The following is a 25,109-nucleotide window of genomic DNA, read 5'->3' as shown; positions in this document are numbered from 1 at the left end:
TCAAGAAAAATGTTACTTTGAGCAGCACAGTATTATGAAATTACCAAATGGCATGATGTACTTACAAGACATTGGATTGACAATTGGCAGTATGTTCTTTAAAATCCCTGTCCGATCATCTTGATTTAGGTATTCTGTAGTTTCTCTAAAGCCCTAAAGGCATGCGGTGAGACTGTTCCTCAAAAGGAAGACATGGTCAATTTATTTCTGGAGTCTGAACTTGTGCTCAATTTATAACAACCCCTTCATTGACAGAATGTTAAACCCTGACCTTCCTTCCTCCTTTATCATGAAATTCCTGAACTGCACAGTCATGTTTGGTCAGTGCATCAGTTCATTTTCAGCAGAGCATATCAGTGATGTCAAAAATGGAAGTCATCAGCTGTACTTGTTATGCTACTTCAGTGTTATAAATTAGCCATCTTTACACCTTGTGCGTTGGTGTCACACATTCCTCACATGAACACCTTTATTAAGGCACTCATAAATGGTAAAAAAAATTGTCAGATTTTACCATGTTTGCCAAATATTTGACCACATGTGGTGCTGCTTGACGTGTTTGTTAAACATGGAGCATGTTTGGCATGTTTTCCAGAAGCTTGGATTGAAGGAAAATTCGAGAAGATGGCAAACGTTGTTTGTGTTGATGTTTCGCTACATGTTAAGTGAAAAATAAGTTGTATTACAATTTATCTCACTGCATCATGAGTTTCCACAACTGTTGAAACTACAATCAAATATAAAAACAATATAGCACTGACAATTACCACAACTGTAGATACATCTCTTCGTTTCCAGCCATATGTTACATGGAAAGCAGTTAAGATGTAAATCAGTATTCTACGCACAACATACATACGGGAGTGCAATAAAATAATAATAATAATAATAATAATAAAAAGAAGTTCTCCAGTTCTTCCATGGAAGTTGTAGGCTATATGTTCCCACATTGTGGTATTTTAATGGACTGTCATTACACGACAAAGTAGAAAAGAATAAATTTTCAAATGCTTGTGTCTTCTTTTTCCATGTGAGGGCAAAGTAACTAAAATAAGTCATTAAATGTTTCACTGCACATTCAGATAAAGTTGGTGTAATCATCAGGTTCTGAGTGTAATAGTTGCTTCAAGAGGTTTTAATGTGTATATTTCTCTCTTTTTAAATCATTTTCTGGACCAATGCCATGTTTTCTTCTTCTTTTTTAAACACCGTTCCAAAGTCAATGTTAGAAATACTTCATGTGCACTTGTAGCCAATACCTCTAGGTTTCAGAATACAGCATCCAGGAATGGCGTCTGCTTCCAAAGCAAGGTTATATTGCCAAACTTGGTTGGTATTTGTATGGCTTGTTTGACAAATCTGTGGCTAGATAACAGTGAATTTGATGAACATGTTTGATCATTTATGAAGGTCTTTACTCACATTAAACTGTGAATTCCCAGTGTAGCAACATCATCTCCTGGTAAAATGGCAGTGATTGTACATCGTTTAAATTGCGAAGATGAGAGGGAGGTAGTTTAAATTGCGAAGATGAGAGGGAGGGGGAGGGCATTACATTAAGAACAAATATACTATTACCAGCTCTTAAGTAACAAATTATGATGTGATATGAAAGATTGTAACAGTAATGAAGCCACTGTGAGAATAAAACATTACAGAATAGTATGTTTAGTACACTAAAACAATGGATAAGATTGCTGGGAAATTTTGTAATAGGGGTCTTGGGGAAGATGATGAATGTGTGTACCTGACTAATCACAGAGAGATTAATTAGAAAGCAGTGGAAAGTTGTGAAAAAAAACTGAACACTCAGAACATTGGGAAAAAGCATGGGTTATCACACAGATGGCGAAGGAGAAAGCTTACATTGTCTGTGGTATTGCCCCCACTAAAAGTGATTGATTGATAACAGGAGATTTTGTGATATTTCTTAACTTTTACAGGATACAAGATTAGTGATTTATTATGATTTGATGAAGTATTTAAACAAATGGATACAGAAAGAGAGAGTCCTCCAAGTGTTGTAAAAGGCAGAAAATATCACTCCGAAGGAAAATGTTTTTTTGTATATTTATTTATTTTTCATAACATGGTTCAGATCAGTACAGTAGCCTGTACAATTGGTATGGGATAAGTCGATACAAAGGTACATAGCATAACATACACAACATGAATATCGCGTAACATTTTCACAAAATTTTAATAAAGACTCATTACAAACAGTATTATAGTATTGTTAGCGTTATTTTTACCTTTTATAGTGTATGTTCTAATAGCTACAACTTCATATGTTTTATTATCTTATTTTCTTATGTGCTGCATGAGTGGGCAAGATGAGTTATACACTCAAACATAACATTTTTAATTATTTTGGTTTTATTTCTACAGATAGCATAAGATGAGCATGAAAATGGCTTAATTGATGACTGTTTTCATTTAATTAGAAGCCAATGCATGCAAATTGTGCTGACCACAGGCAGAAACTATTTTCAGATTGAAACGGTGTTGCAGAACAAGACTTGAACCCAGAGTGTTTCCTTTCACTCTGAGTATTGTACCAACTAAGGCATCTGAGCTTTCATCACTAAAGATTCAAAACCACACTTTGTGAAAACCTGTCTCACAGATGTAGTTGGGCAGCGAGATAATCTTGGGCATCTCAGATGAATCTCCTTAAAATAGAGAGACCAGGCAGTACCCTGGTAGTATGGGGAAAGCTGCAACACCAGAACTTCACAAAGGAGAACATAATTGGTTTCTGATAACTGAAGAAGAAATAACTTTTCCAACGAAGGTACACTACATATAAAATACGTACTGGATAAATACTCATGGAGTTACTTAGAGATCTTCAAAAACCAAGAAAATAATGACAGTGATTGGTCACTCTATCGGTGTTAGTTCAGTCAAATAGTTGCCACTGGCAGGAGAAAGGCAAGCAAAGGTTGAGACATTACAACATAGCTATTGGCAGTAGCCACTGTAGTCGAATTACCACTGAGACCCACTGATTGCAAAGGCACAAATATGTATTAAAATTGTCTTGCTAGCTATACATGAGATTGCTTCCATTAGTATTCATTTTTCTTCTGTATCTTTATACATCTATTATGAAGTAGTAGTAGTACAACTATGAAATTCTGTGACTATATTTTCCATATAGCGGAGATGCTGAGTTGCAGATAAGCACAATAAAGACTGTCACAAATAAGCTTTCGGTCATCGACCAACAAGGCCTTTGTCAAAAGTAGATCACACACACACAAATGCAACTCGTGCACAGATGACTGCAGTTTTTGGTAGCTTGAGCCACACTGTGAGAAACAGCAGCGTGCATGATGGGAGTGGCAACTGGGTGGAGGTAAGGAGGAGGCTGGGGCGGGAAGGGGTGGAGTAGTAGGGTAGGGGTGGACGACAGTGAATTGCTGCTGGGGAACGTGCAGGGACGAGGTGGAGAGAGGGTAGGGCAGCTAGATGCAGTCGGGAGATTAGAAGGTGGAGAGGGGAGAGGAGGGGCAGGGGGCTGAGGTTAGCAGAAAAGAAGAGAAGTAAAAAGACTGAGTGCATTGGTGGAATAGAGGGCTGTGTAGTGCTGGAATGGGAACAGGGTAGGTGCTAGATGTGTGAAGACAATGACTAACAGAGGTTGAGGCCAGGATGGTTATGGGGATATAGAATATATTGCAGGGAGAGTTCCCACCTGCGCAATTCAAAAAAGCTTGTGTTGGCAGGAAGGATCCATATGGCATGGGCTGTGAGGTAGTCATTGAAATGAAATATGTCGTGTTGAGCAGCATGTTCAGCAACAGGGTGGTCCACTTGTTTCTTGATCATAGTTTGCTGGTGGCCATTTGTGCAGACAGCCAGCTTGTTGGTTGTTATGCCCACATAGAATGCAGCACAGTGGTTGCAGCTTCGCTTATAGATCACATGACTGGTTTCACAGGTAATCCTGCCTGTCAGGGGATAGGTGATGTTAGTCACCAGGCTGGAGTAGGTGGTGGCGAGAGGATGTTTGGGACAGGTCTTGTGTCTAGGTCTGCTACAGGGATATGACCCATGAGGTAAGGTGTTGAGAGCAGGGATTTTGTAGGGATGGCAAGTATATTTTGTAGGTTCAGTGGCCAGCAGAATATAACTGTGTGGGAGGGGTGGGTAGGATAGTTGGTAGGACTTTTCTCATTTCAGGGCATGACGAGAGGTACTTGAAACCTTGGCAGAGAATGTTATTCAGTTGTTGCAGTCCTGAGTGGTACTGAGTTACGAGGTGAATGCTCCTCTGTGGTCAGACGATGAGACTCTCGGGGGTGCTGGGTGAATGTAAAGATAAGCCACGAGAGATTTGCCTTTATACAAGGTTGTGAGGATAGTTACGGTCTGTGAAGGCTTTTCAGTGAGATCCTTGGTATATTTTGAGGTATACTGAGGGTCTCACTGAAGCCTTTATAGACAGTAATTATCCTCACAACCTTGTACAAAAACAAATCTCCCGTTCCCTGCGTTACCAGTCTCCCACCACCTCTCAAAGTCTCACCGTCTGGCTACAGAGGAGCATAACTCAATACCACCCAGCACTGGAATGACTGAATTACATTCTCTGCCAGGGTTGCGGCTACCTCTCGTTGTGCCCTGAAATGAGAAATGTCCTACCCAGTATCCTTCCCACCCCTCCAACAGTGGTATTCTGCCACCCACCAAACCTACACTGTATACTTGTCCATCCCTCCACAGCCCCCACTCCCAACCCGTTGCCTGATGGCTCATATCCCTGTAATAGACCTAGATGCGAGACCTGTCCCAAAGCTCCTCCCACCACCGCCTACTCCAATCCAGTCACAAACATCACCTATCCCATCAAAGGCAGGGCCACCTGTGAAACCAGTCATGTGATCTACAAGCTAACCTGCAACCACTATGCTGCATTGTATGTGGGCATGACAACCAGCAAGCTGTCTGCCCACTCAAATGGCCACCAAACCAACAAACTGTGGCCAAGGGACAAGTGGACCAGCTTGTTGTTGAGCATGCTTCCCAACATAACATCCTTCATTTCAGTGACTACTTCACTGCCTTTGCATATGGATCCTTCCCCCCTGACACCAGCTTTTCTGAATTACACAGGTGGGAAATCTCCCTGCTATATATTCTATGTCCCCATAACCATCCTGGCCTCGACCTCTGTTAATCATTGTCTTCACACATCTAGCACCTACCCTGTTCTCATTCCAGCCCTACACAGCTGTCTATTCCTCCAACACATGCAGTCTTCTTACTTCTCTACTTTTCTGTTACCACCTCCCAAATGCCCCACCTCTCCCTGCCCTCTGTCTAGCCCTCCAACTGCACCTAGCTGCCCTACCCTCTCTCCACCTCGTCCCTGTATGCTCCCCAGCAGCACCCCTACCCTACTCTCTCTCCCCATCCCTGCCCCAGTCTCATCCTTACCCCCACCCAGTTGCCACTCCCATTTTCACTGCTGCTGCTGCTGCTGCTGCTGCTGCTGCTGCTTGCAGTGTGGCTTCAGCTGCCAGAGACTGGAGTCGTAGGTGAGAGTAGAGAGAGAGAGAGAGAGAGAGAGAGAGAGAGAGAGAGAGAGAGTGTGTGTGTGTGTGTGTGTGTGTGTGTGTGTGTGTGTGTGTGTGTGTTTTCTCTTTCCTAAATTTATATTTGGCAGCTAAACTTTCTCTGTTGTACAAATGGGACATCTGTTGAGTTACTTGTGTTAACTGTTTAGTAAATGGCATCGTATCGCATAACTGCACATTTAGAATTTGAAGCTTTTTGATACATCAGTATTAACTGCTTGACAGCAGGTCTCATACAAATAGCAGCAAAATAATAAATGAGTTATGAGACTGATTATCTGCTGTACCAACTGTCATGAATCATCCACTGTGAGCTAACTCAGTTGTTTACCTCTGTCCCTTACAAAATTGCAGGCTGTCTTTTTCCAGCATGTGGTTACCACAATTACTCTGTCACTGTTCACCGTCTGGCTAAGAGTTTCTGCACGTGGCACCATCTTTGCAATGTTGACTTTCTTGTCATGATCATTGTTCCAACTTATCCATTATATCCAAATGTCAGTCATCATCAACTTTTAACTTTAGTGTTGGGACATCACTCATACTTACGATTCTTGGAATGCTGAAAACAAAGAAATAACATGTTTTAACAAAGAGCTCATTGTAAAACTGTATTAGGCAAGACTAGGCAAGAAATTTAGGGCTATTAATGTTAGGAGCTGAAGGATAAAAGTGGCCGTCTACAATGAAATCATTAAATATTCAACAGTTGTAGCATTTGCCTGAACCCATTCACGGAAATATTAGATACAAGATGAATTTAGGGATCATGATACTATGATTGTGGTGGTGATGGGAGATCAGCTGAAAAGTACTGTTACAGCGTATTTCACACTAAGGTAAACACTTTTTATTTGCGTAACCTGCTTAATACATTATGCTGGTAAACCACTATTTCTCAATGTGATCATAATCACATTATAAGCATTTGTTGAATTATGTTACACATGTTATCAGCTTATGTATACAGGTAGCTTATTTCTCTAAAGCTAACCCCTTTTATATTTTACATACTATGTGTCATCTTCTCATCTGCATGTCGTCTGTATCCTTGTCCAGTGTGGTGTAGAGGAAGAAATTGCTTAATAGTAGTGTAGGGCCACGGCCAGAATGGTTCAGAATATCTACAATTTTGTATACAGTGTGTCATTGTTTATTAAGAGGGTTGTCTTTTAAGTTTTCACAACCAGCCATTATGTTAAAATTTGTTGTTTGTTATTATTAAAACAATGGCAGCTCAGAAATTGACAGAGTTGTTTGTTTGCATTGAGCATTTATAGAAACTGTTTTCATTCATGGAGACCAAACTCAATAACCATCCCACAGCTCAGTTCATTCGACTTCTGGCGATCAGTGTTACTGTTGGTTTCAAAATTTCATCATGACTATGCTTCTGTTGACAATGAAGTGATGAAGGTTGACCAAACATAATTGTGGATTCAAAATATATGAATGCCATGCGCAGCAGAATTAAAGAGGATGGGCATGCAATTTGCCATCTGTCAGAGACATCCTTAGGCTTATCAAAGACTGCAGTAATTTGAATTTGCATCAACATGTAGCTGTGAAGAGAGATGTTCCCTAGTGGCAGTTGCTGTAAGCATATGCAGAGAAATGTAAGCAGTGAGCCAGAAAACTAGAAGACTACAGCTGCCCCCTTGATGGTGGGGGGCACTTCCCTCCCTGTTGCTCCTGCACCACCTATTTCAGGAGCAATGCCCCCACTTCTAAGCTGGAGAAGCATAAGTCTTCTTTGGCTTCTCTCACTAGGAAGGGGTCCCTTGGGTCACTCTCTTCCCAGGTTTCTGCTAGTGGGAAAGATGACACCCGCCTGTGGCAGCAGAGGCCAAAAGCAGCTGGTTGCAGACCTCCATGCTCATTTTCAGTCCTGGAGACTGAATCAGTGAAGTCCTCCCAGGCAGGGAAACACAAGGAACAGCGATAGAAATCCAAAAAGAAGGTCCCCAAGACCAAAGGAATTGCAGTGGCACCCATACCACTGCTATCTCCAAGCTCTGCATCTGTGGATGAGGTGGAGATTCTGGCGTCTGCTGATGACCTAGATCTTGCCGGACCCTCAGACAAAATGGATATAGGCAGCTCAGCAAAATGTCGGTGGCAGTATGTGACCCTGAGGCATAAACAGCCTCATTGAATGTTCCATGCCTTCCCACTCTCATGATGACGTCATCCTCCAGTGGAATTGCGGCAGTTTTTTCCACCACCTGGCTGAGCTATGGTAACCGTTACGCTTTACACCTGCTATCTGCACTGCGCTCCAGGAAACCTGGTTCCCTGCAATGTGGACACCTGCCCTCTGCGCCTATAAGTGATATTACAGGAACCGTAGCGACTATAATTGAGTGTCAGGTGGAGTTTGGCTATCAGAATAAGGACGAAACAGGAAATAACTGTCTGCAATGTATATCTTCCTTCAGATGGTGCAGTACCCCTGAATGTCTTAGCTGCACTGATTGATCAATTCCTAAACCTTTCCTACTTTTGGGAGATTTTAATGCCCGTAACCCCATGTTGGTGCTTACTGGGCTTACTGGCTGAGGCAGAGATGTCAAAACTTTACTGTCTCAGTACGACCTCTGCCTCTTAATACTGGGGCCGCCACACATTTCAGTGTGGCTCGAGTTAGTCACTCAGCCATTGATTTATCAATTTGCAGCCCAGGACTTCTCCCATCTATCCATTGGAGAGCACGTGATGACCTGTGTGGTAGTGACCACTTCCCCATCTTCCTATCACAGCCCCAGCATCAAGCCCATGGATGGGCTTTAAACAAGGCGGACTGGGAAACTTTCACCTCTGCTGTCACCGTGGAATCTCCCCTGCACGGGAACATCATTGCGATGGTTGACCAGGTGACTACAACAATCATTTCTGTGGCAGAAAACACAATCCCTCGTTCTCTGGGGTGCCCTTGGTGAAAGACAGTCCCTTGGTGGTCACCGGAAGTCCTGAAGCAATAAAGGCTCTACAGCAGCATAAGGGGCACCCTTCCCTAGAGCACCTCATAGCCTTTAAACAGGTCTGTGCTTGCGTTCGCCAACTTACCAAACGATGGAAGCAGGAGTGTTGGGAGAGATACGTCTCGACCATTGGGTGCCATACGTTACCTTCCCAAGTCTGGGCAATGATCAAACGTGTTTTCGGGTACCAGTCCCCAACAGGTGTTCCCGGTGTTAACATAAATGGCGTGTTATCTACCGACACATACACGATTTCCAAGCACTTCGCTGAGCACTATGTTTGACCCTGTGCATCGGAGAACTACCCCCCCCCCCCCCCCCCCCAGCCTTTTGCACTCTCAAACAGCAGCTGGAAGGGAATGCCCCCTCGTTTACTACATGCCACAGTGAATCCTATAACGCCCCATTTACAGAGTGGGAGCTCCTCAGTGCTCTTGCACATTCCCCCGACACAGCTCCTGGACCAGATCAGATCCACAGATGATTAAACATCTCTCATCTGACTACAAGCGACATCTCCTCGTCATCTTCAACTGGATCTGGTGCGATGGCGACATTCCATCGCAATGGCGGGAGAGCACCATCATTCCGGTGCTCAAACCTGGTAAAAACCACATGATGTGGATAGCTTTCAGCCCATCAGCCTCACCAACGTTATTTCCCGGCGATTTTGTGACATCTCGTTGAATCGGGTGTACTGCCGGTGGTCTGCGTTTTTCTAACAAAATATTTCAACGTTGTACCTCGGCATCTTCATCAGGCGCTTCCTGTGACAGGAAGCACCTGATGAAGATGCCGAGGTATGACATCAAAATGTTGCGTTAGAAAAATGCAGACCACCAGCAGTACACCCGATTCTTTGTAAGCTGCTGGAACATATGGTGTGTCGGCAGTTGGGTTGGGCCCTGGAGTCACTTGGCCTACTGGCTCCATGTCAGGGCGACTTCCCCCAGGGTCGCTCTACCACTGATAATCTTGTGTCCCTAGTGTGTGCCATCCAAACAGCCATCTCCAGATGCCAACACGTGGTTGCCATATTTTTTTATTTACAAAAAAGCATATGGCATGACCTGGCAACATCATATCCTTGCCACATTATACGAGTGGGATGTCTGCAGCCCACTCCCAATTTTTATCCAGAATTTCCTGTCGCTTCACACTTTCCGTGTTCAAGTTGGTGGCCTCCCCCCCATAGTTCCCCCATATCCAGGAGAATGGGGTCCCACTGGGCTCTGTATCAAGTGAATCTCTATTTTTAGTGGCCATTAATGGTCTAGCAGCAGCTGTAAGGCCATCTGTCTCACCTTCTCTGTATGCAGACGACTTATGCATTTCATACTGCTCCACCAGTACTGGGGTTGCTGAGCGGCACCTCCAGGGAGTCATCCACAAGGTGCAGTCATGGGCTCTAGCCCACGGTTTCCAGTTTTCTGCCACAAAGTCATGTGTTATGCACTTCTGTCGGCGTCGTACCATTCATCCAAAACCAGAACTTTACCTTAATGACGATCCACTCACTGTAGTTGAGACATATCGATTCTTAGGACTGGTTTTCGACACCCGATTGACTTGGCTACCTCACCTGCGTCAGCTTAAGTGGAAGTGCTGGCAGCACCTCAGTACCCTCCACTGCCTGAGCAACACCAACTGGGGTGCAGATCGCTCTACGCTGCTGCAGCTCTACAGAGCCCTTGTTCAATCCTGCCTTGACTATGCGAGTCTTGTTTATGGTTCAGCTGCGCCCTCAATATTGCGTTTACTCGACCCAGTGCACCACTGTGACATTCGACTAGCGACAGGAGCTTTTAGGACGAGTCCAGTGACCAGCGTTCTTGTGGAAGCTGGAGGGCCTCCATTGCAGGTTAGGCATGCACAACTGCTGCCCAGTTACGAAGCACACGTTCGTAGTTCTCCTGCACATCTGAATCACTGTCTCCTTCACTCACCCACGGCGGTTCATCTCCCTCATCAGTGGCCCAGGTCAGGGCTTCCAATTGCAGTTCATGTCCGATCCTTTCTTTCTGAACTGGAGTCCTTGCATTTACCACCTATACTTGAGGTCCATTCACATACACCTCCATGGTGTACACCTAGGCCGCAGCTTTGTCTGGACCTTTCACATGGCTCTAAGGACTCGGTTAACCCTGCGGCTCTCCGCTGCCACTTTCTCTTGATTCTTGACAAGTACAGAGGCCACGAAGTGGTTTACACTGACGGCTCGAGGGCTGTTGCTCACGTCGGCTTTGCATATGTCCATGGAGGATATATTGAACAGCGTTCCTCGCCCAATGGGTGCAGTGTATTCACTGCAGAATTGGTGGCCATATCTCGTGCACTTCTTCAGTATATCCGTTCATGCCCCAGGGAATCGTTTATCCTGTGTACTTACTCCTTGAGCATCCTACAAGCAAATCGACCAGTGCTACCCTCACTATCCTTTGGTAGTGTCCACCCAGGAGTCCATCTATGCCCTGGAATGGTCCCGTTGTTCAGTGGTGTTTGTGTGGACCCCAGGATACTTCGGCATCCTAGGTAACGAACTTGCTGACAGGCTGGCCAAACAGACTATGTGGGAACCGCTTCTGGAGATGGACATATCTGAACCTGACCTGCTTTCTGACCTACACTGTAGGGTTTTTAGGCTTTGAGAGATGGAATGGCATAACAGTACACACAACAAACTGCTTGTCATTAAGGCGACTACAATTGTGTGGAAGTCTTCCATGAGGGCCTCTTTCAGGGAATCAGTTGTCCTCTGCTGGCTCCGCATTGGCCACGCTTGGGCAACCGACGGTTACCTATCGCGCCGTGAAGACCCGCCTCAGTGTATGTGCGGCGCCCAGTTGACAGTGGCCCATATTCTGGTGCACTGTCCCACTTTGACTGCCCAGCAATGGAATCTTGGGTTACTGGACTCGTCGCTGCTCATTTTATCTGACAACGCCTCATTGGCTAATTTAGTTCTATGTTTTATTTGTGAGGCTGGGCTTTATCATCTGATCTACGTTTTAGCACATGTACTTTGTCCCTCTGTGTCCTCCACCCTAGTGGTTTTAGGGTGGAGGTTTTAATGTGTTGCAGAGTGGCCGGCTTCTCCTTTTTATTCTCATGGTCGGCCAGCCACTGTAATCTGCTTTCTTGTGTACTCTCTTCTGTTTCTAGTGTCTCTCTGTCGTTTTCTTGTCCTCCTTTGTTCCTTTTGGCACTCATTGCCTTTCCTTCATTCTTGTGGTTTTTCCTTTCTTTCCATTTTGTATCATATGTTTTGTCTGTTTTATTCTCACACTTGTGGCATTGTTTTATTAGGAACAAGGGACAGATGACTTCGGAGTTTGGTCCCTCCCCCCCCCCCCCTCTTTTAAACCAACCAACCACCTCTAAATTCCAGTGTTTCATTTTTTGTAACACACAACAGAAACCCGGCATCACAGGTGGCGCTCCCAAAAAACAGGCAGGCAGACGTGTGTCAGGTCTTCGAAAGTATCTAATGTGACCAGTCACCATTCTGCACCACTCCCTCAAATTGCTGGTTTCAAATTTTCACACATAAGGACTGTGTACATTGCATTGTTCACATTTTTAGCTCTTGGCATGTAGTGTTCAAGAATTGCTCCCTTATGGTCCCAAAACAAGTTAACATTACCTTTCTAGCACTTCTTTCAGTTAACATCCAGTCCAAGCCTGGTTTCATTCAGGTTCATAAAAATGCACCTAACTCTCATCTCACATTACAGTACAGTGAAGAAATGCCTCCCCTTCAGTCTCATGCTTTCACAACACCTCCCTGCACACTCCATGTGCCTTTCTTTCATTTTTTATGTCAGATGTTTTGTAATCCACCTCAGATACACTTTCTTGAGCATCAGTATGTCACGAACAATATGGTGGGTGATCTGACACTAATTTTCAGTGTTGCTGCAATATCACTCAATCTGATACATTTGTTTTCTTGTATCAACTCATCAACTCTCGCAATGGTGTTCTCAGTGACTGTGCAGTCTGTGCGTCCTAGGCGTGGTGAATCTTTAACACTTGTTACTTTATTTGCATTTATCTGCCCACTCCTTTACTTGCGTTTAACTCAAATGACTATCAGCATATTGCCCTACCATCTGATGTTGAATTTCAAGTGGTTTCAACCCTTCAGCTAACAGAAATCTAATGACACTCTGCTGTTCCAGATTGGTGCAAACCGATAGGGGTGCCATCATCTCGTTTCACAGATCCCCAGCATCCAATTCGGGAGGCAGGCGTGCTAACTCCATCTGATAATAGTTCTAGGACGCCACCAAAAAATAACAAAGAAGCACAAACATTGCCAAAGTTTTATATTTTTTATACAACTTTTCCATTTTCTTATTGAATTGACGTATTTAGCCAGCCAGAACATCTGCTTCCGTATTTTAGTTTTTCCTGTGATTTTTCACTTTTCGTAATGTCTCAATTATTGTGTGTGAGTGTGTGTGTGTGTCCTACATATTTTAATGAAAACATTAGTTTTTTCAGTCAGTTTGTTTTTGTTAATTTGTTCCTTTTTGCTACATCATTTTTCTATAATAACTTTGCTTTAACCAATTTGCATAAACTATTTCTTATAATTTGAAATTACTATCTTTTTCCTTAACTTTTCATTTTAACTAATGCAGTGCAGTATTTTTTCCACCATTAAAAAGGTTATACAGGATGTTTCAGAAATGTTGGTCAGTATTCAGGGATATGGTGACAATGATCATTTGAAACAAAAGAGTCAAGTAAAAATGGGCTCCAAAACACATACCTTAAGAGCTATGAGCAGTTCTTGATCTTCGATACTGTGAAACAAATTCATTAGAAGAGTTGTGTTTCAAAGTGGTGAAGATGAAAAAGTGCTTATAGCTCTTAAGGTACGCATTTTAGAGCTCATGTTTACTGAACGTTTTTTTTCTTGTTTTGTTCCATACTACCACTTCGCAAAATATGAAAGGCAAGGAGCTTGCAGTAGACGAGATTTGTTTCACAGTATCGAAGATCAAGAAATGCTCGTAACTCTTGAAGTATACGTTTTAGATTCCTTGTTTTCTTGACTTTTGTTTTGAATGGTCATTCCAGTCATATCCCTGAATATTACCTATCACTTCTGAAACAACCTTTACACTTTCTTTCTAGTGTTTTTATTTAAATTGTAGTTTTCACTTGTTTTGAACGGCCCGTTTAAATTTCTTGCTATTCTTCATTAAGTTACCTTAACATCTGAGAGAATTTAATTTGGTTTGCATATTTTATCATACCTGAAACTGGTATTAACATTTAGGTAATTGAGAAGTCTGCCTGGCTTTTTACAGGAGTGAGGTGGAGGTAAAAGTAAATGAAGTGTAGATACAGAGCATTATATTCTATATTATTTTTTCTTAAACAAAAGGGGAAAAAGGGTTAGACTTGGCGTGAGAGTAGCAGAATGGAAAGTCACACTGAATTGCTGCAAGTTGAACTCGTAGGACGTGAGTGAAATAAAAAATAAAATGGAATATACAACAAATGAAAAATAATTACTGGGATAGAATTCAAGTATTGCTTGATGGTAGATAGTTGAAATGCTAGAAAATAAAGAACTAAATGATAAGAGAATAGTGTTGTAGATATAGTGTCAAGGCAAATGTAATTAAAAAATGAGTGTTACCGAACATAGAGAAATTATGAGATCATAACAAAGAAACTAAGTGTTTGTGATACATAATTTCGTAGAGTGCTGTGTGCTGCCACTGTATGCAGTGGCTTGTGTTGCTTGTGTTCTTACTGAAAGCTTTCTCACTAGATAATTAAAGTAGAATGCCAAACAGTGTTGTGCATGGTTTTTCATCTTTTTTCCTTTTTCACTGTGAAGGAATGCCAAATCAAAAACCTTTTTATTATCTGTATTATTTCCATTTACTTTTTTGGGGAATTGGGGAATCCTGTTTTTTTTTTATCTTCCTCCAGTTTAGTTCAGATTTTTGTTACTGATAAATTAAGGTTTTTCTGTATGTAGAAGACATTGTACTTGACACTGTAGTTTGATCCTTTTTCAGTCTTTTGATCATTTGTTAAATGTCTGTGTTTTTGTGCCAACTGTCTCAGTTGCTTGTGTAACTTTGTTTTAGCAGCCATTATACTTCAAAAAGTTGGACATTTTCGTTTTTTTTTTAAGTCATCAAATTACATCTCTTAGTGTTTTATTCATAGTACAAATGTGAAAGGGGCACACTACTTATTAACGAATAACTTTACATTTAATGAATTTTTATGTGTCAGTGTTAACAATCCTTATAGCAAGTAGTAGCAGTAGTAGTAGTTGTTGTTGCTGTTGTTATTGTTCATGATGATGACGATGTGATGATGATTGTGTAAAGCTCTTTTTTTGCAATTTGTTTCCCCCATATTACAACTTAAAAGTGATCTGTGCATGGTGTGCAGTTGCTGTATCCAAATAACAGCATGTATCTTACTGTTTGTTTCCTTTACAGTGAGTACTTATACGATGCATATGCTGATCGGGATAATATTCCACTCGCCAAGTAAGTTCTTAATACCTCTGTTTCTTTCTCTCCTGTCTGACCCAGTTTTTGTTGGAATGGTTTTCTTGCTATAGGGACTGTTCAGTAGAATACAGTTATTGTTGATGCATTGAAAAGAAATTATTTATATTGTAACATGTTCTCAATTCATACTTAGTGATGTAAGCTGTCAGTTTACAATATGTATCTCAGTATAGTAATGTTTTTTATAACTTGTAGTCCAACAAAGCAAATTGTGTGACTGGTGATGAGGCAACACTATGTCATGTTTTGCTTAGAGGTGATAGAAAGGGAACTGTCTTGTCACAAATTAACTATGGAGCAATAACTATAACCTTCAATATTCTGTGTTATCCTTTATCATGGAAAAGGAATGTGTACGTGTAAGGGACAAAGACAGCGAAGAAATAATTTTTAATGCATTATGAGAAACAAATGTCATATGCAAAAATGCTAAAATAAATATTTTATTTATTGAACTATATCAGCTTTACCTTTAGATGTAACGTAATCTCTTTGTATTCAGTGGCAGAAAGTATTCTGTTGGTAACATACAAAGTTTCTATGTCATTGGAGCTTTCTTCACTGTTTTCAAGTTACATTCTTATTTTGTCACACACAGCTATCTCGTTAACTTAAACTAAGTTTTATTGTCTGGTATTAATTTTCCCCTTGTCAGAAAAGTTCCAGAGCAGGTATTTTTTCTGAGTTTCCAATACTAAAAAGCAACAGATATTGTTTTCATGTTACCTGGTATGTGTGCCTGCTTGAAATGGCCTTGGCCATGTGTCTGTGCAAACTTACTAGGTGGCAGGGCTGTGCTTAGAAACACACTGTTTGGGTTATTGGCACATTACTTATGGTGACACAGTGGATGCTGATTGTGAGCAAAGAGTGAACATTAAGTTCTGCATTAAGCTCAGAAAAAGCCATAGTGGACCATGGAAAATGATGAAGCAAGCATATCCGGGTGAGGCACTGTCAAGAAGTTGTGTTTTTGAGTGGCACAAAAGGTTTCGTGAAGGTAGAGATTCAGTGCAGGACGATCCCCAAGCTGGTTGCCCATCTACAGCACATACCATTGCAAACATGGTGTGTGTAAGGCAGTTATTGCAAGAAGACTGTCGTGCAACTGTGCATGTGATACCAGAAGAACTTAATTGGAATTGTGATGTGTGTCATAAGATTTTACGTGAAGATTTAGGGAAACAGAAATTTAATGCAAAACTTTTCCCCCACTCACGGACAGGCAGAAAGAGGAAAGACGAAGAATTCCTACTCAACTACTGGATAGAGCCAGATGTGATTCCACATTTCTGTCAAGGATTATTATGGGGGGACTGGAAATTGGTGTTACCAGTATTACCCTCACGTGAAGTGTTGAATGACAGGATCCTCCTGGATCACCAGGCGCGAAAAAATTCAATCCACCACCTTCGAGAACAAAGACAATATTAATTGCATTATAGTAAGGGATTAGTTCACTATGAGTATGTTCCTCCAGATCAAACAGTGAACCAAACTCTTTACATCGAAGTTTTGAAATGTTTGTGACAAGCAATTTGACATCACCAACCCATTTGCGCCATTATCAGGAGTGGTTCTTAGTGCATGACAGTGCAAGGACCCATAGTGCTTTATCTGTTACCAAGTATCTGGCTAGATGTTTCTCCGGACCTCTAGCCTTAATAAAGTCTCTAACAGCTCACAGAAGAAACAAACACCCATATCTTTCTGTGTGAGATCTGATTTCCTGTATTTTATTATGATGATCGTTATACCCTATGTAGGTTAGCGTCAATAAAATATTTTCGCATTTGAAGGAGAAAGTTGGTGATCGAAATTTCGTGACAATATCCCACTGCAATGAAAAATTCTGTTGTTTTAATGAAGCAATGGAACATCCAGGACGGAATTACTTTGTTTTACTGATGTACACCCCAAATCCTGCATCATATCAGTGACACTCTCTGCCCTATTTCTCCATAATAAAAATGTGCTGCTTTTCTTCGACCTTTCTTGATATACTCTGTTAATCCTATCTGATAAGGAGGCAGTCTCTTTAGTAGACCTGTTGCACCTTCTAAGTGCTCTACCAAAGAGTGTCTCTGGTTTGCCTTCCCCACAACATTTTCCATGTGTTATTTCCAATTTAAGTTGTTCATAATTGTAGTTCCTAGGTATTTAGTTCAATTTATGGCCTTTGGATTTGTCAGATTTATTGTGCAACAGAAGTTTAATGGATTTCTTTTAGCACTCATGTGGATGACTTCATGCTTTTCATTATTTAGGGTCAGTTGCCAATTTTCACACCACACAGATATCTTTTCTAAAACATTTTGCGCTTTATTTTGATCTTCTGATAACTTTACTAGATTATAAACAACAGCATCATCTGCAAACAATCCAAGACAGCTGCTCAGATTGTCCCCTATTCATTTATGCAGAACAGGAACAGCAGAGGGCCTACAATAGTACGTTGGGGAATTCCAGAAATCACCTCTGATTTACTTGATGACTTTCTGTCAGTTACTGAGAAAAGTGACACTTCTGACAGGAACTGAAACAATATTCCATAAGTATGCACTTTGTCTACAAGCCACTTGTGAGGTACAGTGTCAAAAGCCTTCTGGAAACCTAAAAATACGGACTCAATTTGAAATCCCTGGTCACTAGCAATCAACACTTCATATGAGTAGAGAGCTAGTTGTGTTTCAGAACAACAATGTTTTCTAAATATGTGTTGACTGTATGTCAGTATACTGTTCTCATTGGGGTAATTCATAATACATGTTCCAGAATCCTGGTGCACATTGACGTCAATGATATGGGCCTCTTTTGAAGTATACAGATATTGCATCAGCATACTCTGAAAGGAACGTACTTGGTATACAGTCTGGACTGGAAGACTCGTTCTTATAAAGTGATTTAAGTTGCTTCACTATTCCAAGGATATCTACTTTTAAGTTACTCATGCTCTTGATTCATATTCTGTAATATTTACTTCATTTTCTTTGGTGAGGGAATTTGAGGAGACTGTGTTTAGTAACTCTGCTTAGGCAGCACTCTCATCGATCCATTGACCTTGCAGAGAAGGCATTAATTGTTTTTTGCTGCTAGCATACTTTACGTACAACCAGAATCTCTTTGCATTTTCTGCCAGGTTTTGAGACAAAATTTTCTCGTGGAAACTATTACAAACTTCTTGCATTGAAGTCAGTGCTAAATTTCAGGCTTCTGTAAAAGATTGCCAATCTTGGAGATTTCGCATTCATTTAAATTTGGCGTTCTTTTTTCTTTTGTTCTGCAACAGTGTTCTGATCCGTTTTGTGTACTAAGGGGTATCAACTCAATTGTTTGTTAATTTATTTGGATAAATCTCTCAGTTGCTTCCAATATAATTCTTTGAATTGGAGCCATATCTGCTCTACACTTACCGCTACATTGTCAAGTTGGAAGGAGTTGAAAATTGACATGCTTGCTTCCAAGACCTCCATAAATATTGGCAACTGTGTATAGATAGCCCAGGGAACTAGTTTGGTGTGAGCTATAATCATTACTTGATAAGTGGAAATTTTCTGTTGAAGGGAGTATTAGAGAGTATCATTTCTGTTTCCAGGAACTCCCATCTTGTCATACAAATAATATTCCTGGTCAATCGTTTTTGCATTGCAGTACTTTGATAGTCTTGTGCAGATTTACTTGTATTTGGAGAGAATTTGCTTTACATTTTTCCAAGCTTCAGAACGTTAAAGGGCTATTCACTTTAACAGCTCATGTGCTGCTTTACTCACCTGGAAGTCATCATCACTACTAACACTGGTTCGCATACTCTTCTGTTTCTTGCATACAGTTCAAAATATCAGCACAAGTGACTCTCTGTAGCAACACTTTGTTGAAAAATGAATAGTTGCCTCAATCACACACTTAGCTTTGAAAGGTCACTACTCAATTTTAAGAAGTACATATTTATTTATTAAGTAAGTGACATCTGAGCAGAAAGTACCTAATTTCTGATGCTGTGAGATGCAGCAGTATGTTTTCAGGAAGTTGTTGTTCTGTGCCATTTTCAGAGAGAAATAAGTGTTAAAAAAAGAGGGGGGGGGGATACCCCATCCAAACAGGTCTTGAATGGCCAACAGTATCAACTGGATGCCATGTCATCCTCAGCCCTGAGACATCACGAGATGAGGATACGGAGGGCATGAAGTCAACACACCACTCTCTTGACTATTTTCAGTTTTCATAACCAGTACCACTACTGCTCAATAGTGTAGCTCCTCAATTGGCCTCACAAGGGCTGAGTGTTCCCCTCTTGCCAACAGCTCTTGGCAGACCTGGACCATGACCCATCCACATGCTAACCAAGCCTGACAAAACTTTGATGAACTGTCTGGAACCAGTGTTACCACTGCAGCAAAGTTGTTGGCGACATGAGTATAAGCCTGTAAAAGTACTCACAAGCTAACAGTATGAAATATAAGGACTGTAGCCAAAGCCAGTGGTCTTCCATGAAAACCAGAAGCATCCGATAGGAGTTTTATTTAAGTGAGCTCCTTCATGAAACAGTTATTTAAATTTTTCTCCAAATATTATATAAACTGTCATATAATAATCAGTGATCAAGCTTGTTTCATTTACACATCATCAGCAGCAGTAATTTTGTACCATAATAATATTACATGTTGTTACATCATTATCATTGGTGATGGTGGTGAGTTGTAAATGAGTGATGAGTTGAATGGCAAGAGATAAAAATTGTATCTGGTCAACAATTATTTCATTGTATGACAATTCTGATAATGTAGCTTTGTACAAGGTATCCAGAAACACCTGACTTTCTTGAAAATAAAACAACAACTCGGGGGAAATCGTATAAAGACATATTCTCCTTTTTTTGTAGAGAATTAGCATGTATTGCTTTGAAAATAACATTTGATAAGTGTCTACTATGCTGAATAACACATTCATGTAGTCTGTCCTGGAAGTGATAACATAACTCACTGAAACATGTCATTTGGAATCTCCCGAATGCAATCACGAATTCAATCTTTTTACTTGTCGATGCTGGTTGGGTTTTGCTCACAAATTTTGTATTTAAGATAGCCCCAACAAAAATATTTAGGTGCTGTCAGGTCGGGTGAACAAGCAGGCCAATTGATGTCCCCAAAGCAAGAAATAATTCTGACTGGAAAAATTTTATTAAGGACTCCCATGGAAAGATGTGCAGTATGGGCTGTTGCTCTATTTTGGTGGAACCATGGGTGATGATGTGAACTGACTTCATGATGCAGAAATGTTTGCTACGTATCTCTGTAGTGCTCAGAATTTACTTTTACAGAATATCCCTAACTTTCAAAAAAATATGGACCAATAGTGTGCTGAGAGGAAATAAATGGTGCACCGCACTGTCACTGTTGCACTATGCGTAGGATGCCCCAGCAATTCAAACTGGGTTGTGCATTGCAGAATTGATAGTTCTGTTTGTTTACATACCCATACAAGTGGAAATGGGGCTCGTCTGACATTATTAACCTGTTCACAATGATCTCTGCATGTTACAGAAGCTCCAGGAACTTGTCTCATCATCTTGTCCCTTTCAGTAAGCTTGTGGACAACTCGGATCTTGTATGCATGTTTGTCAAGGTCTTTGTGCATGATATCGTGAACGCTGGTATCCACCAACCTAGGTGTGATAACTTGCCGCTGAGCTTGTCATTGAAGACTATAAAAGGTCACATCCCATACGTGATTTGCGTTTTCTGGATGACAATGCCCTGCAGGTTTGCTGTCCTTCATAGTTCTTTCTTGACACAGTCTCAATTCTCACAGCAGCAGAGTATTGTGACCAGGAGCAAAGCTACATCAAAAGTTGTGTCATGAAACTGTGATAGACATTGTCCTTGTAAACTGTTCTATCTCCTCAGTGCAGTGTTCCATAGACCAGTGCTCCATCTCACCTAAACTCCAGACAAAAGTGCCCAATGTGGAGTGGAGTATTACATTACCACATGGCAGGTGTCCTGCAACAAAAGTTTAAAAACCATCAGGTGTTCCTGGCACATTGTGTGTATTAAATGTCAGAAACACAAAATGACAGAAGAGAAGCAAAAGTGCATGCAGATATTAAATATTAAAGAAAAAATCCTTTTTGACTTTGATATAAAACAGTATGTAAATATAAGGAAAGTATATCAGTGCGTGTCACATAACAGAAGTCATAGGAAAGCAGGATTGTTAGTGACACAGTACCATGAAGGTGATTTCTGTGGGTGAAGAAACAAGTGTTAAAAGCAGTTATAGTTAGCCATTTTTTATTTATTTGGCAGATTATTGGCATCTGAAGGGTTTAAAATTTGGTTAGTCACTATTGTAGATGTTTTAGAATTTGATTTTTTAAGAACTGTGTCCCCCAGTTAGTAAAATGTTTATTAAATATGTTTTGAATGTGTGGTATATTAATATTACTGTGGAAGAATAAAACAATTGCAATAGCTATGAGATAAATTGTAGCAATATAGCAGAAAGACAGTTCGTCAGATAAATTTTCAAGATAGTTGCATGAGAATGGTGGGGATTGAATTGTTTGAAAAGGTGATATTTCAACAGTGATGGCAAATTTAATACTTCTGACATCTCTACAGTACTGTATTTCTTACAAAGTGCATAAGGGCTGTTTTGGTTGAACAGTTACGTAATATTTTCTTCACAGGTGATTAAACAAGATATATATTGCTACACATTGTTAAATTTGCAGATTAAAATTTATAGTGTGAGTTAGCCCTTTATTTCCTTAAAAAAAACTTGCAACAGAAGAGTGGTGAAGTGTGATGACTAAGCATAAGAGTTATCTATTTAGAAATTCATGCATTTTAGTACCGAAGCTCTTGCTACTTTTCTCTGTCAGACACATTGAATGTATTTCCAAATGTGATATTCTGTGATGGGAGACATCTGTGGATTGGTGATTTTTACTGAGTGTCCTAGGAAAAACTAATATATCTGAAATTTCATAGTTCATGACTTCCTTGTAGTACACTATGTTCCACTGACTTACTTTTTTATTTAGTGCTTTTGTTAAATAAGTATGTGCTGCTGTACCTGATCTAAGAGTTTTGGCCCATAGAAGTTGAGAAAATAAATAGCAACCTTATTATGAGAGAGTGGGGGAGGGAGGGGATTTGTGTAAGTCAGTGGGAGAACTTACTTGCTGAAGATTCTTATCCAGCATGTTAAGAAAACTCATATTATCTGGTCTGCAGGAATTATAATGAAACTGCACAGAAGCCAGTTTAAATCCATCAACTAACCCTATAAAGCACAATTGATAGGACACTAAAACATCCTTTTCCTGCAGTGTCATAAAATTGTGTGTACATTACACGAATCGGAGTACCAAGTAACCCATTTTACTTCACTTGTGAGAAAAATGTCTTCCTAAAATAGCATTTCTTGTTATGATGGTTCTGATCTACTCAAACAATAATACAGCGTTGTGTCGTCACAGACAGTGGCTAGGGTTGGCCTTTGACCCTGGTGTGTGTTGTGGGTACTGAATTCAGCACTTAGTCTAGCTGGTGTGGCCAGCTCACAGCGTAAGCACATTGTATCCAGGTCATGTGCTGCTGTCAGCAGTATGGGGACAAGAGAATGTTGAGTCAGGGCTCCAACCCAGGCAATGTGAGGCTGTGACTGCCTCTGAGGAAGACACCCACACTGGCACATGGATCAGCACAGGATTCACCAGAAAGTGTGGCATCAAACCATAGGCTCAACCATAGAAGGCTGTGACGACAGCTGGCCGCAGCAAAATGTACCTGCACAAAGGGAGCCAGCAGCGGTAGACTATGCCTGCAGTGGTAGAGTGTGCCCACATAAGGCAGCTAGCCAGGCTCAGGCATGAACTGAGGACCCCAAAGCTGGTGACTGGCAGTTGGTGGAAGTGGGCCGACAGGTGGGCATCTCACTAGAAGGCAACAGGTTGACTCCCAGTGGCTTCCGGACTTAGGCCAATAGGCAGTCCTGCAGCTTAGTGAAGACAGCATCTTGCTTGGCAGCTCAATGGCCTATTTAAAGATGGTAACTGGTGTAAACTTCCTCTCATAGCTAGCTGCTCTGCTAAAATCGGCATTATTTAAGCCCATTGACCCACCAATGCTTTGACAGGCTATCACTCATTGTCACACAGGACAGGGAGGAGTGCGATGGCAGGCTAGTGTGTGTTGTAACCCCAGTCAGTGACACTCCAGCCTGGCTTCATACTTCCGCTGTGTCAGTGGTGCTCAGCCCTGCTGGTAGCACTGAGACCTAGACGTGTGATAACTTTGCATATGACAGGCCTGGGCGGTGACTCCTACTGTGTCAGCTCTGGCTGTTCTTACCAAAGAACACCTTTGTGGCCTCCCTCTTTCCTGCTTCCCTGATGCCTCTTGCAGCATGTTGTGGTGGCATGCCTCATTATTTCAGCATGCTAAGCAAAACAAATGTAACATAACACAGCTCCTCTCTTTGGAAGATCCAGAACACCAGATTGCAGACTTGACTGTAAACACTTCTGAAAAATATTGTATGACTCGCCTTGCAGTTTGACATATGTCTTCATTACATTCAGGTTTTCCTTATACTAGTTCAGCTGAAACCACATTGTCCATTGGCTGAGAACGTAACTATTTCTTACTTCCTACAGTTCATTTAGTCGCTTGGTAACTGGTGCACAGGGAGCTCAGTTAGGAGGGGGTGAGGGTTTGCCTTTAATAGATATAGACTGCAGAAAGAAGAGTCAAGACCAAATTGGCACCCAAAATTCACACACATCTTACCATGTCTATATGGTGTTCGTCATTACTATATTGCTGCATGTGCTGGAGCATCTGTTAAGCAATAACGAGTGGAGTAAATTAGGTTTCAAGGTATTGTTGAGATAGATTAGGTTTTGGGCTGGAAATCCTTATAGTGATTTACGGGTCCAGTACAACAAAGGATGTGGTATTTTTACAATGGTAGCTGGGAGATGAAATTGTGGTCTTGTGGTGTCACAAGTTGTGCCATTAATTAATAAACCACTGCTTTGCAGCTCTAGTCATACTGCACCATTAGATCAACCTTCTCATAACAGCTAGTGACAACATGGAATATATACAATGTACCTCCACTCTTTGAAAATAAGGTTGTGGTACCGGGAAGTCCTGTGGGCATCTTTCTGCCTGTGCTCCCTAAGGAATAATTGCACCTCACATGCTCCTGCAGTAGTCTGGATCACTTGGGTTGGGCACATAGTGAACTCACTCTCTGACAGCAATGGAGTTTGTCCTCTGACATTAACACAGGTTTATTCCCTTGTTTGTAAATTAGCATCACCTCCTTTGTTCTAATTTGCATGTACTTCCCCAAAGTCACCTATCTCACTGGGTAGGAGCAGACTATGTAACATTTGTACTGGGAGTTAGTACTTGGCTGCCAGAAATTAGACCAGCACTTGTACTGTTGATGTCAATTCCTACCAGTACGATGTGATAAAATAGTGACAAGGCTTTTTCATCTGGTTTAACAGTGAGCTCTAATTCAGCCAGTATTTCCTTCTTCACTATACATAAGCCAGCCAGAAATTGCTTATATGGTAGCAGTGTAGATTTAACTGCCGATCCACCACATGCTATATGGCCTCCTGCAGCCCTGCTGTCTTCATTTGAATGTCCTTTATGTTGTTGGCCAGTGTTCATAAAAGTCTTCTTACAGCTACCCTGGTGTCCAGCAAGTCTAACCAAATCTGTATAACATTCAGATCCTGATTCTCTGCACTGATTGCTATTTTCACATAATCCTTCAGTCCTGCTGTCTGCTTTTGCAGCATCTCGTCATTGTTCAGTACGTCCTGTTCCAAGATAGTAGATCGCATAGTATGCCACTCTGCTAGATTCTTAGTAGCCTCCACTACCCCCTTCACCTGTACTAGAGTATGACTAGACTCCCATATCGTCAGTACCTGTGGTCCCAAATACCATATCAGCAGCATC

At 41.3% G+C, this 25,109-nt stretch overlaps 1 protein-coding gene across 4 annotated transcripts in view; it reads left to right on the top strand.

The window, feature by feature from the left end:
- LOC126162595 (prominin-like protein) overlaps positions 1-25,109 on the top strand; it is a 510,115-nt gene that overhangs the window by 424,247 nt on the left and 60,759 nt on the right. For 3 of the 4 annotated variants that reach the window (XM_049919201.1, XM_049919199.1, XM_049919198.1), the window contains one exon: positions 15,046-15,096. The exons of the other annotated variant lie outside the window; for it this stretch is intronic. In XM_049919201.1, coding sequence (XP_049775158.1) covers positions 15,046-15,096 — 51 coding nt within the window. The remainder of the gene's footprint in view (positions 1-15,045; positions 15,097-25,109) is intronic. 4 annotated transcript variants of the gene reach the window in all.

This window comes from Schistocerca cancellata, chromosome 2 (assembly GCF_023864275.1).
Source record: "Schistocerca cancellata isolate TAMUIC-IGC-003103 chromosome 2, iqSchCanc2.1, whole genome shotgun sequence".
NCBI lineage: Eukaryota > Metazoa > Arthropoda > Insecta > Orthoptera > Acrididae > Schistocerca > Schistocerca cancellata.
Note: the sequence above shows the minus strand (reverse complement) of the source record. Positions and strands in the feature narration are given on the sequence as shown.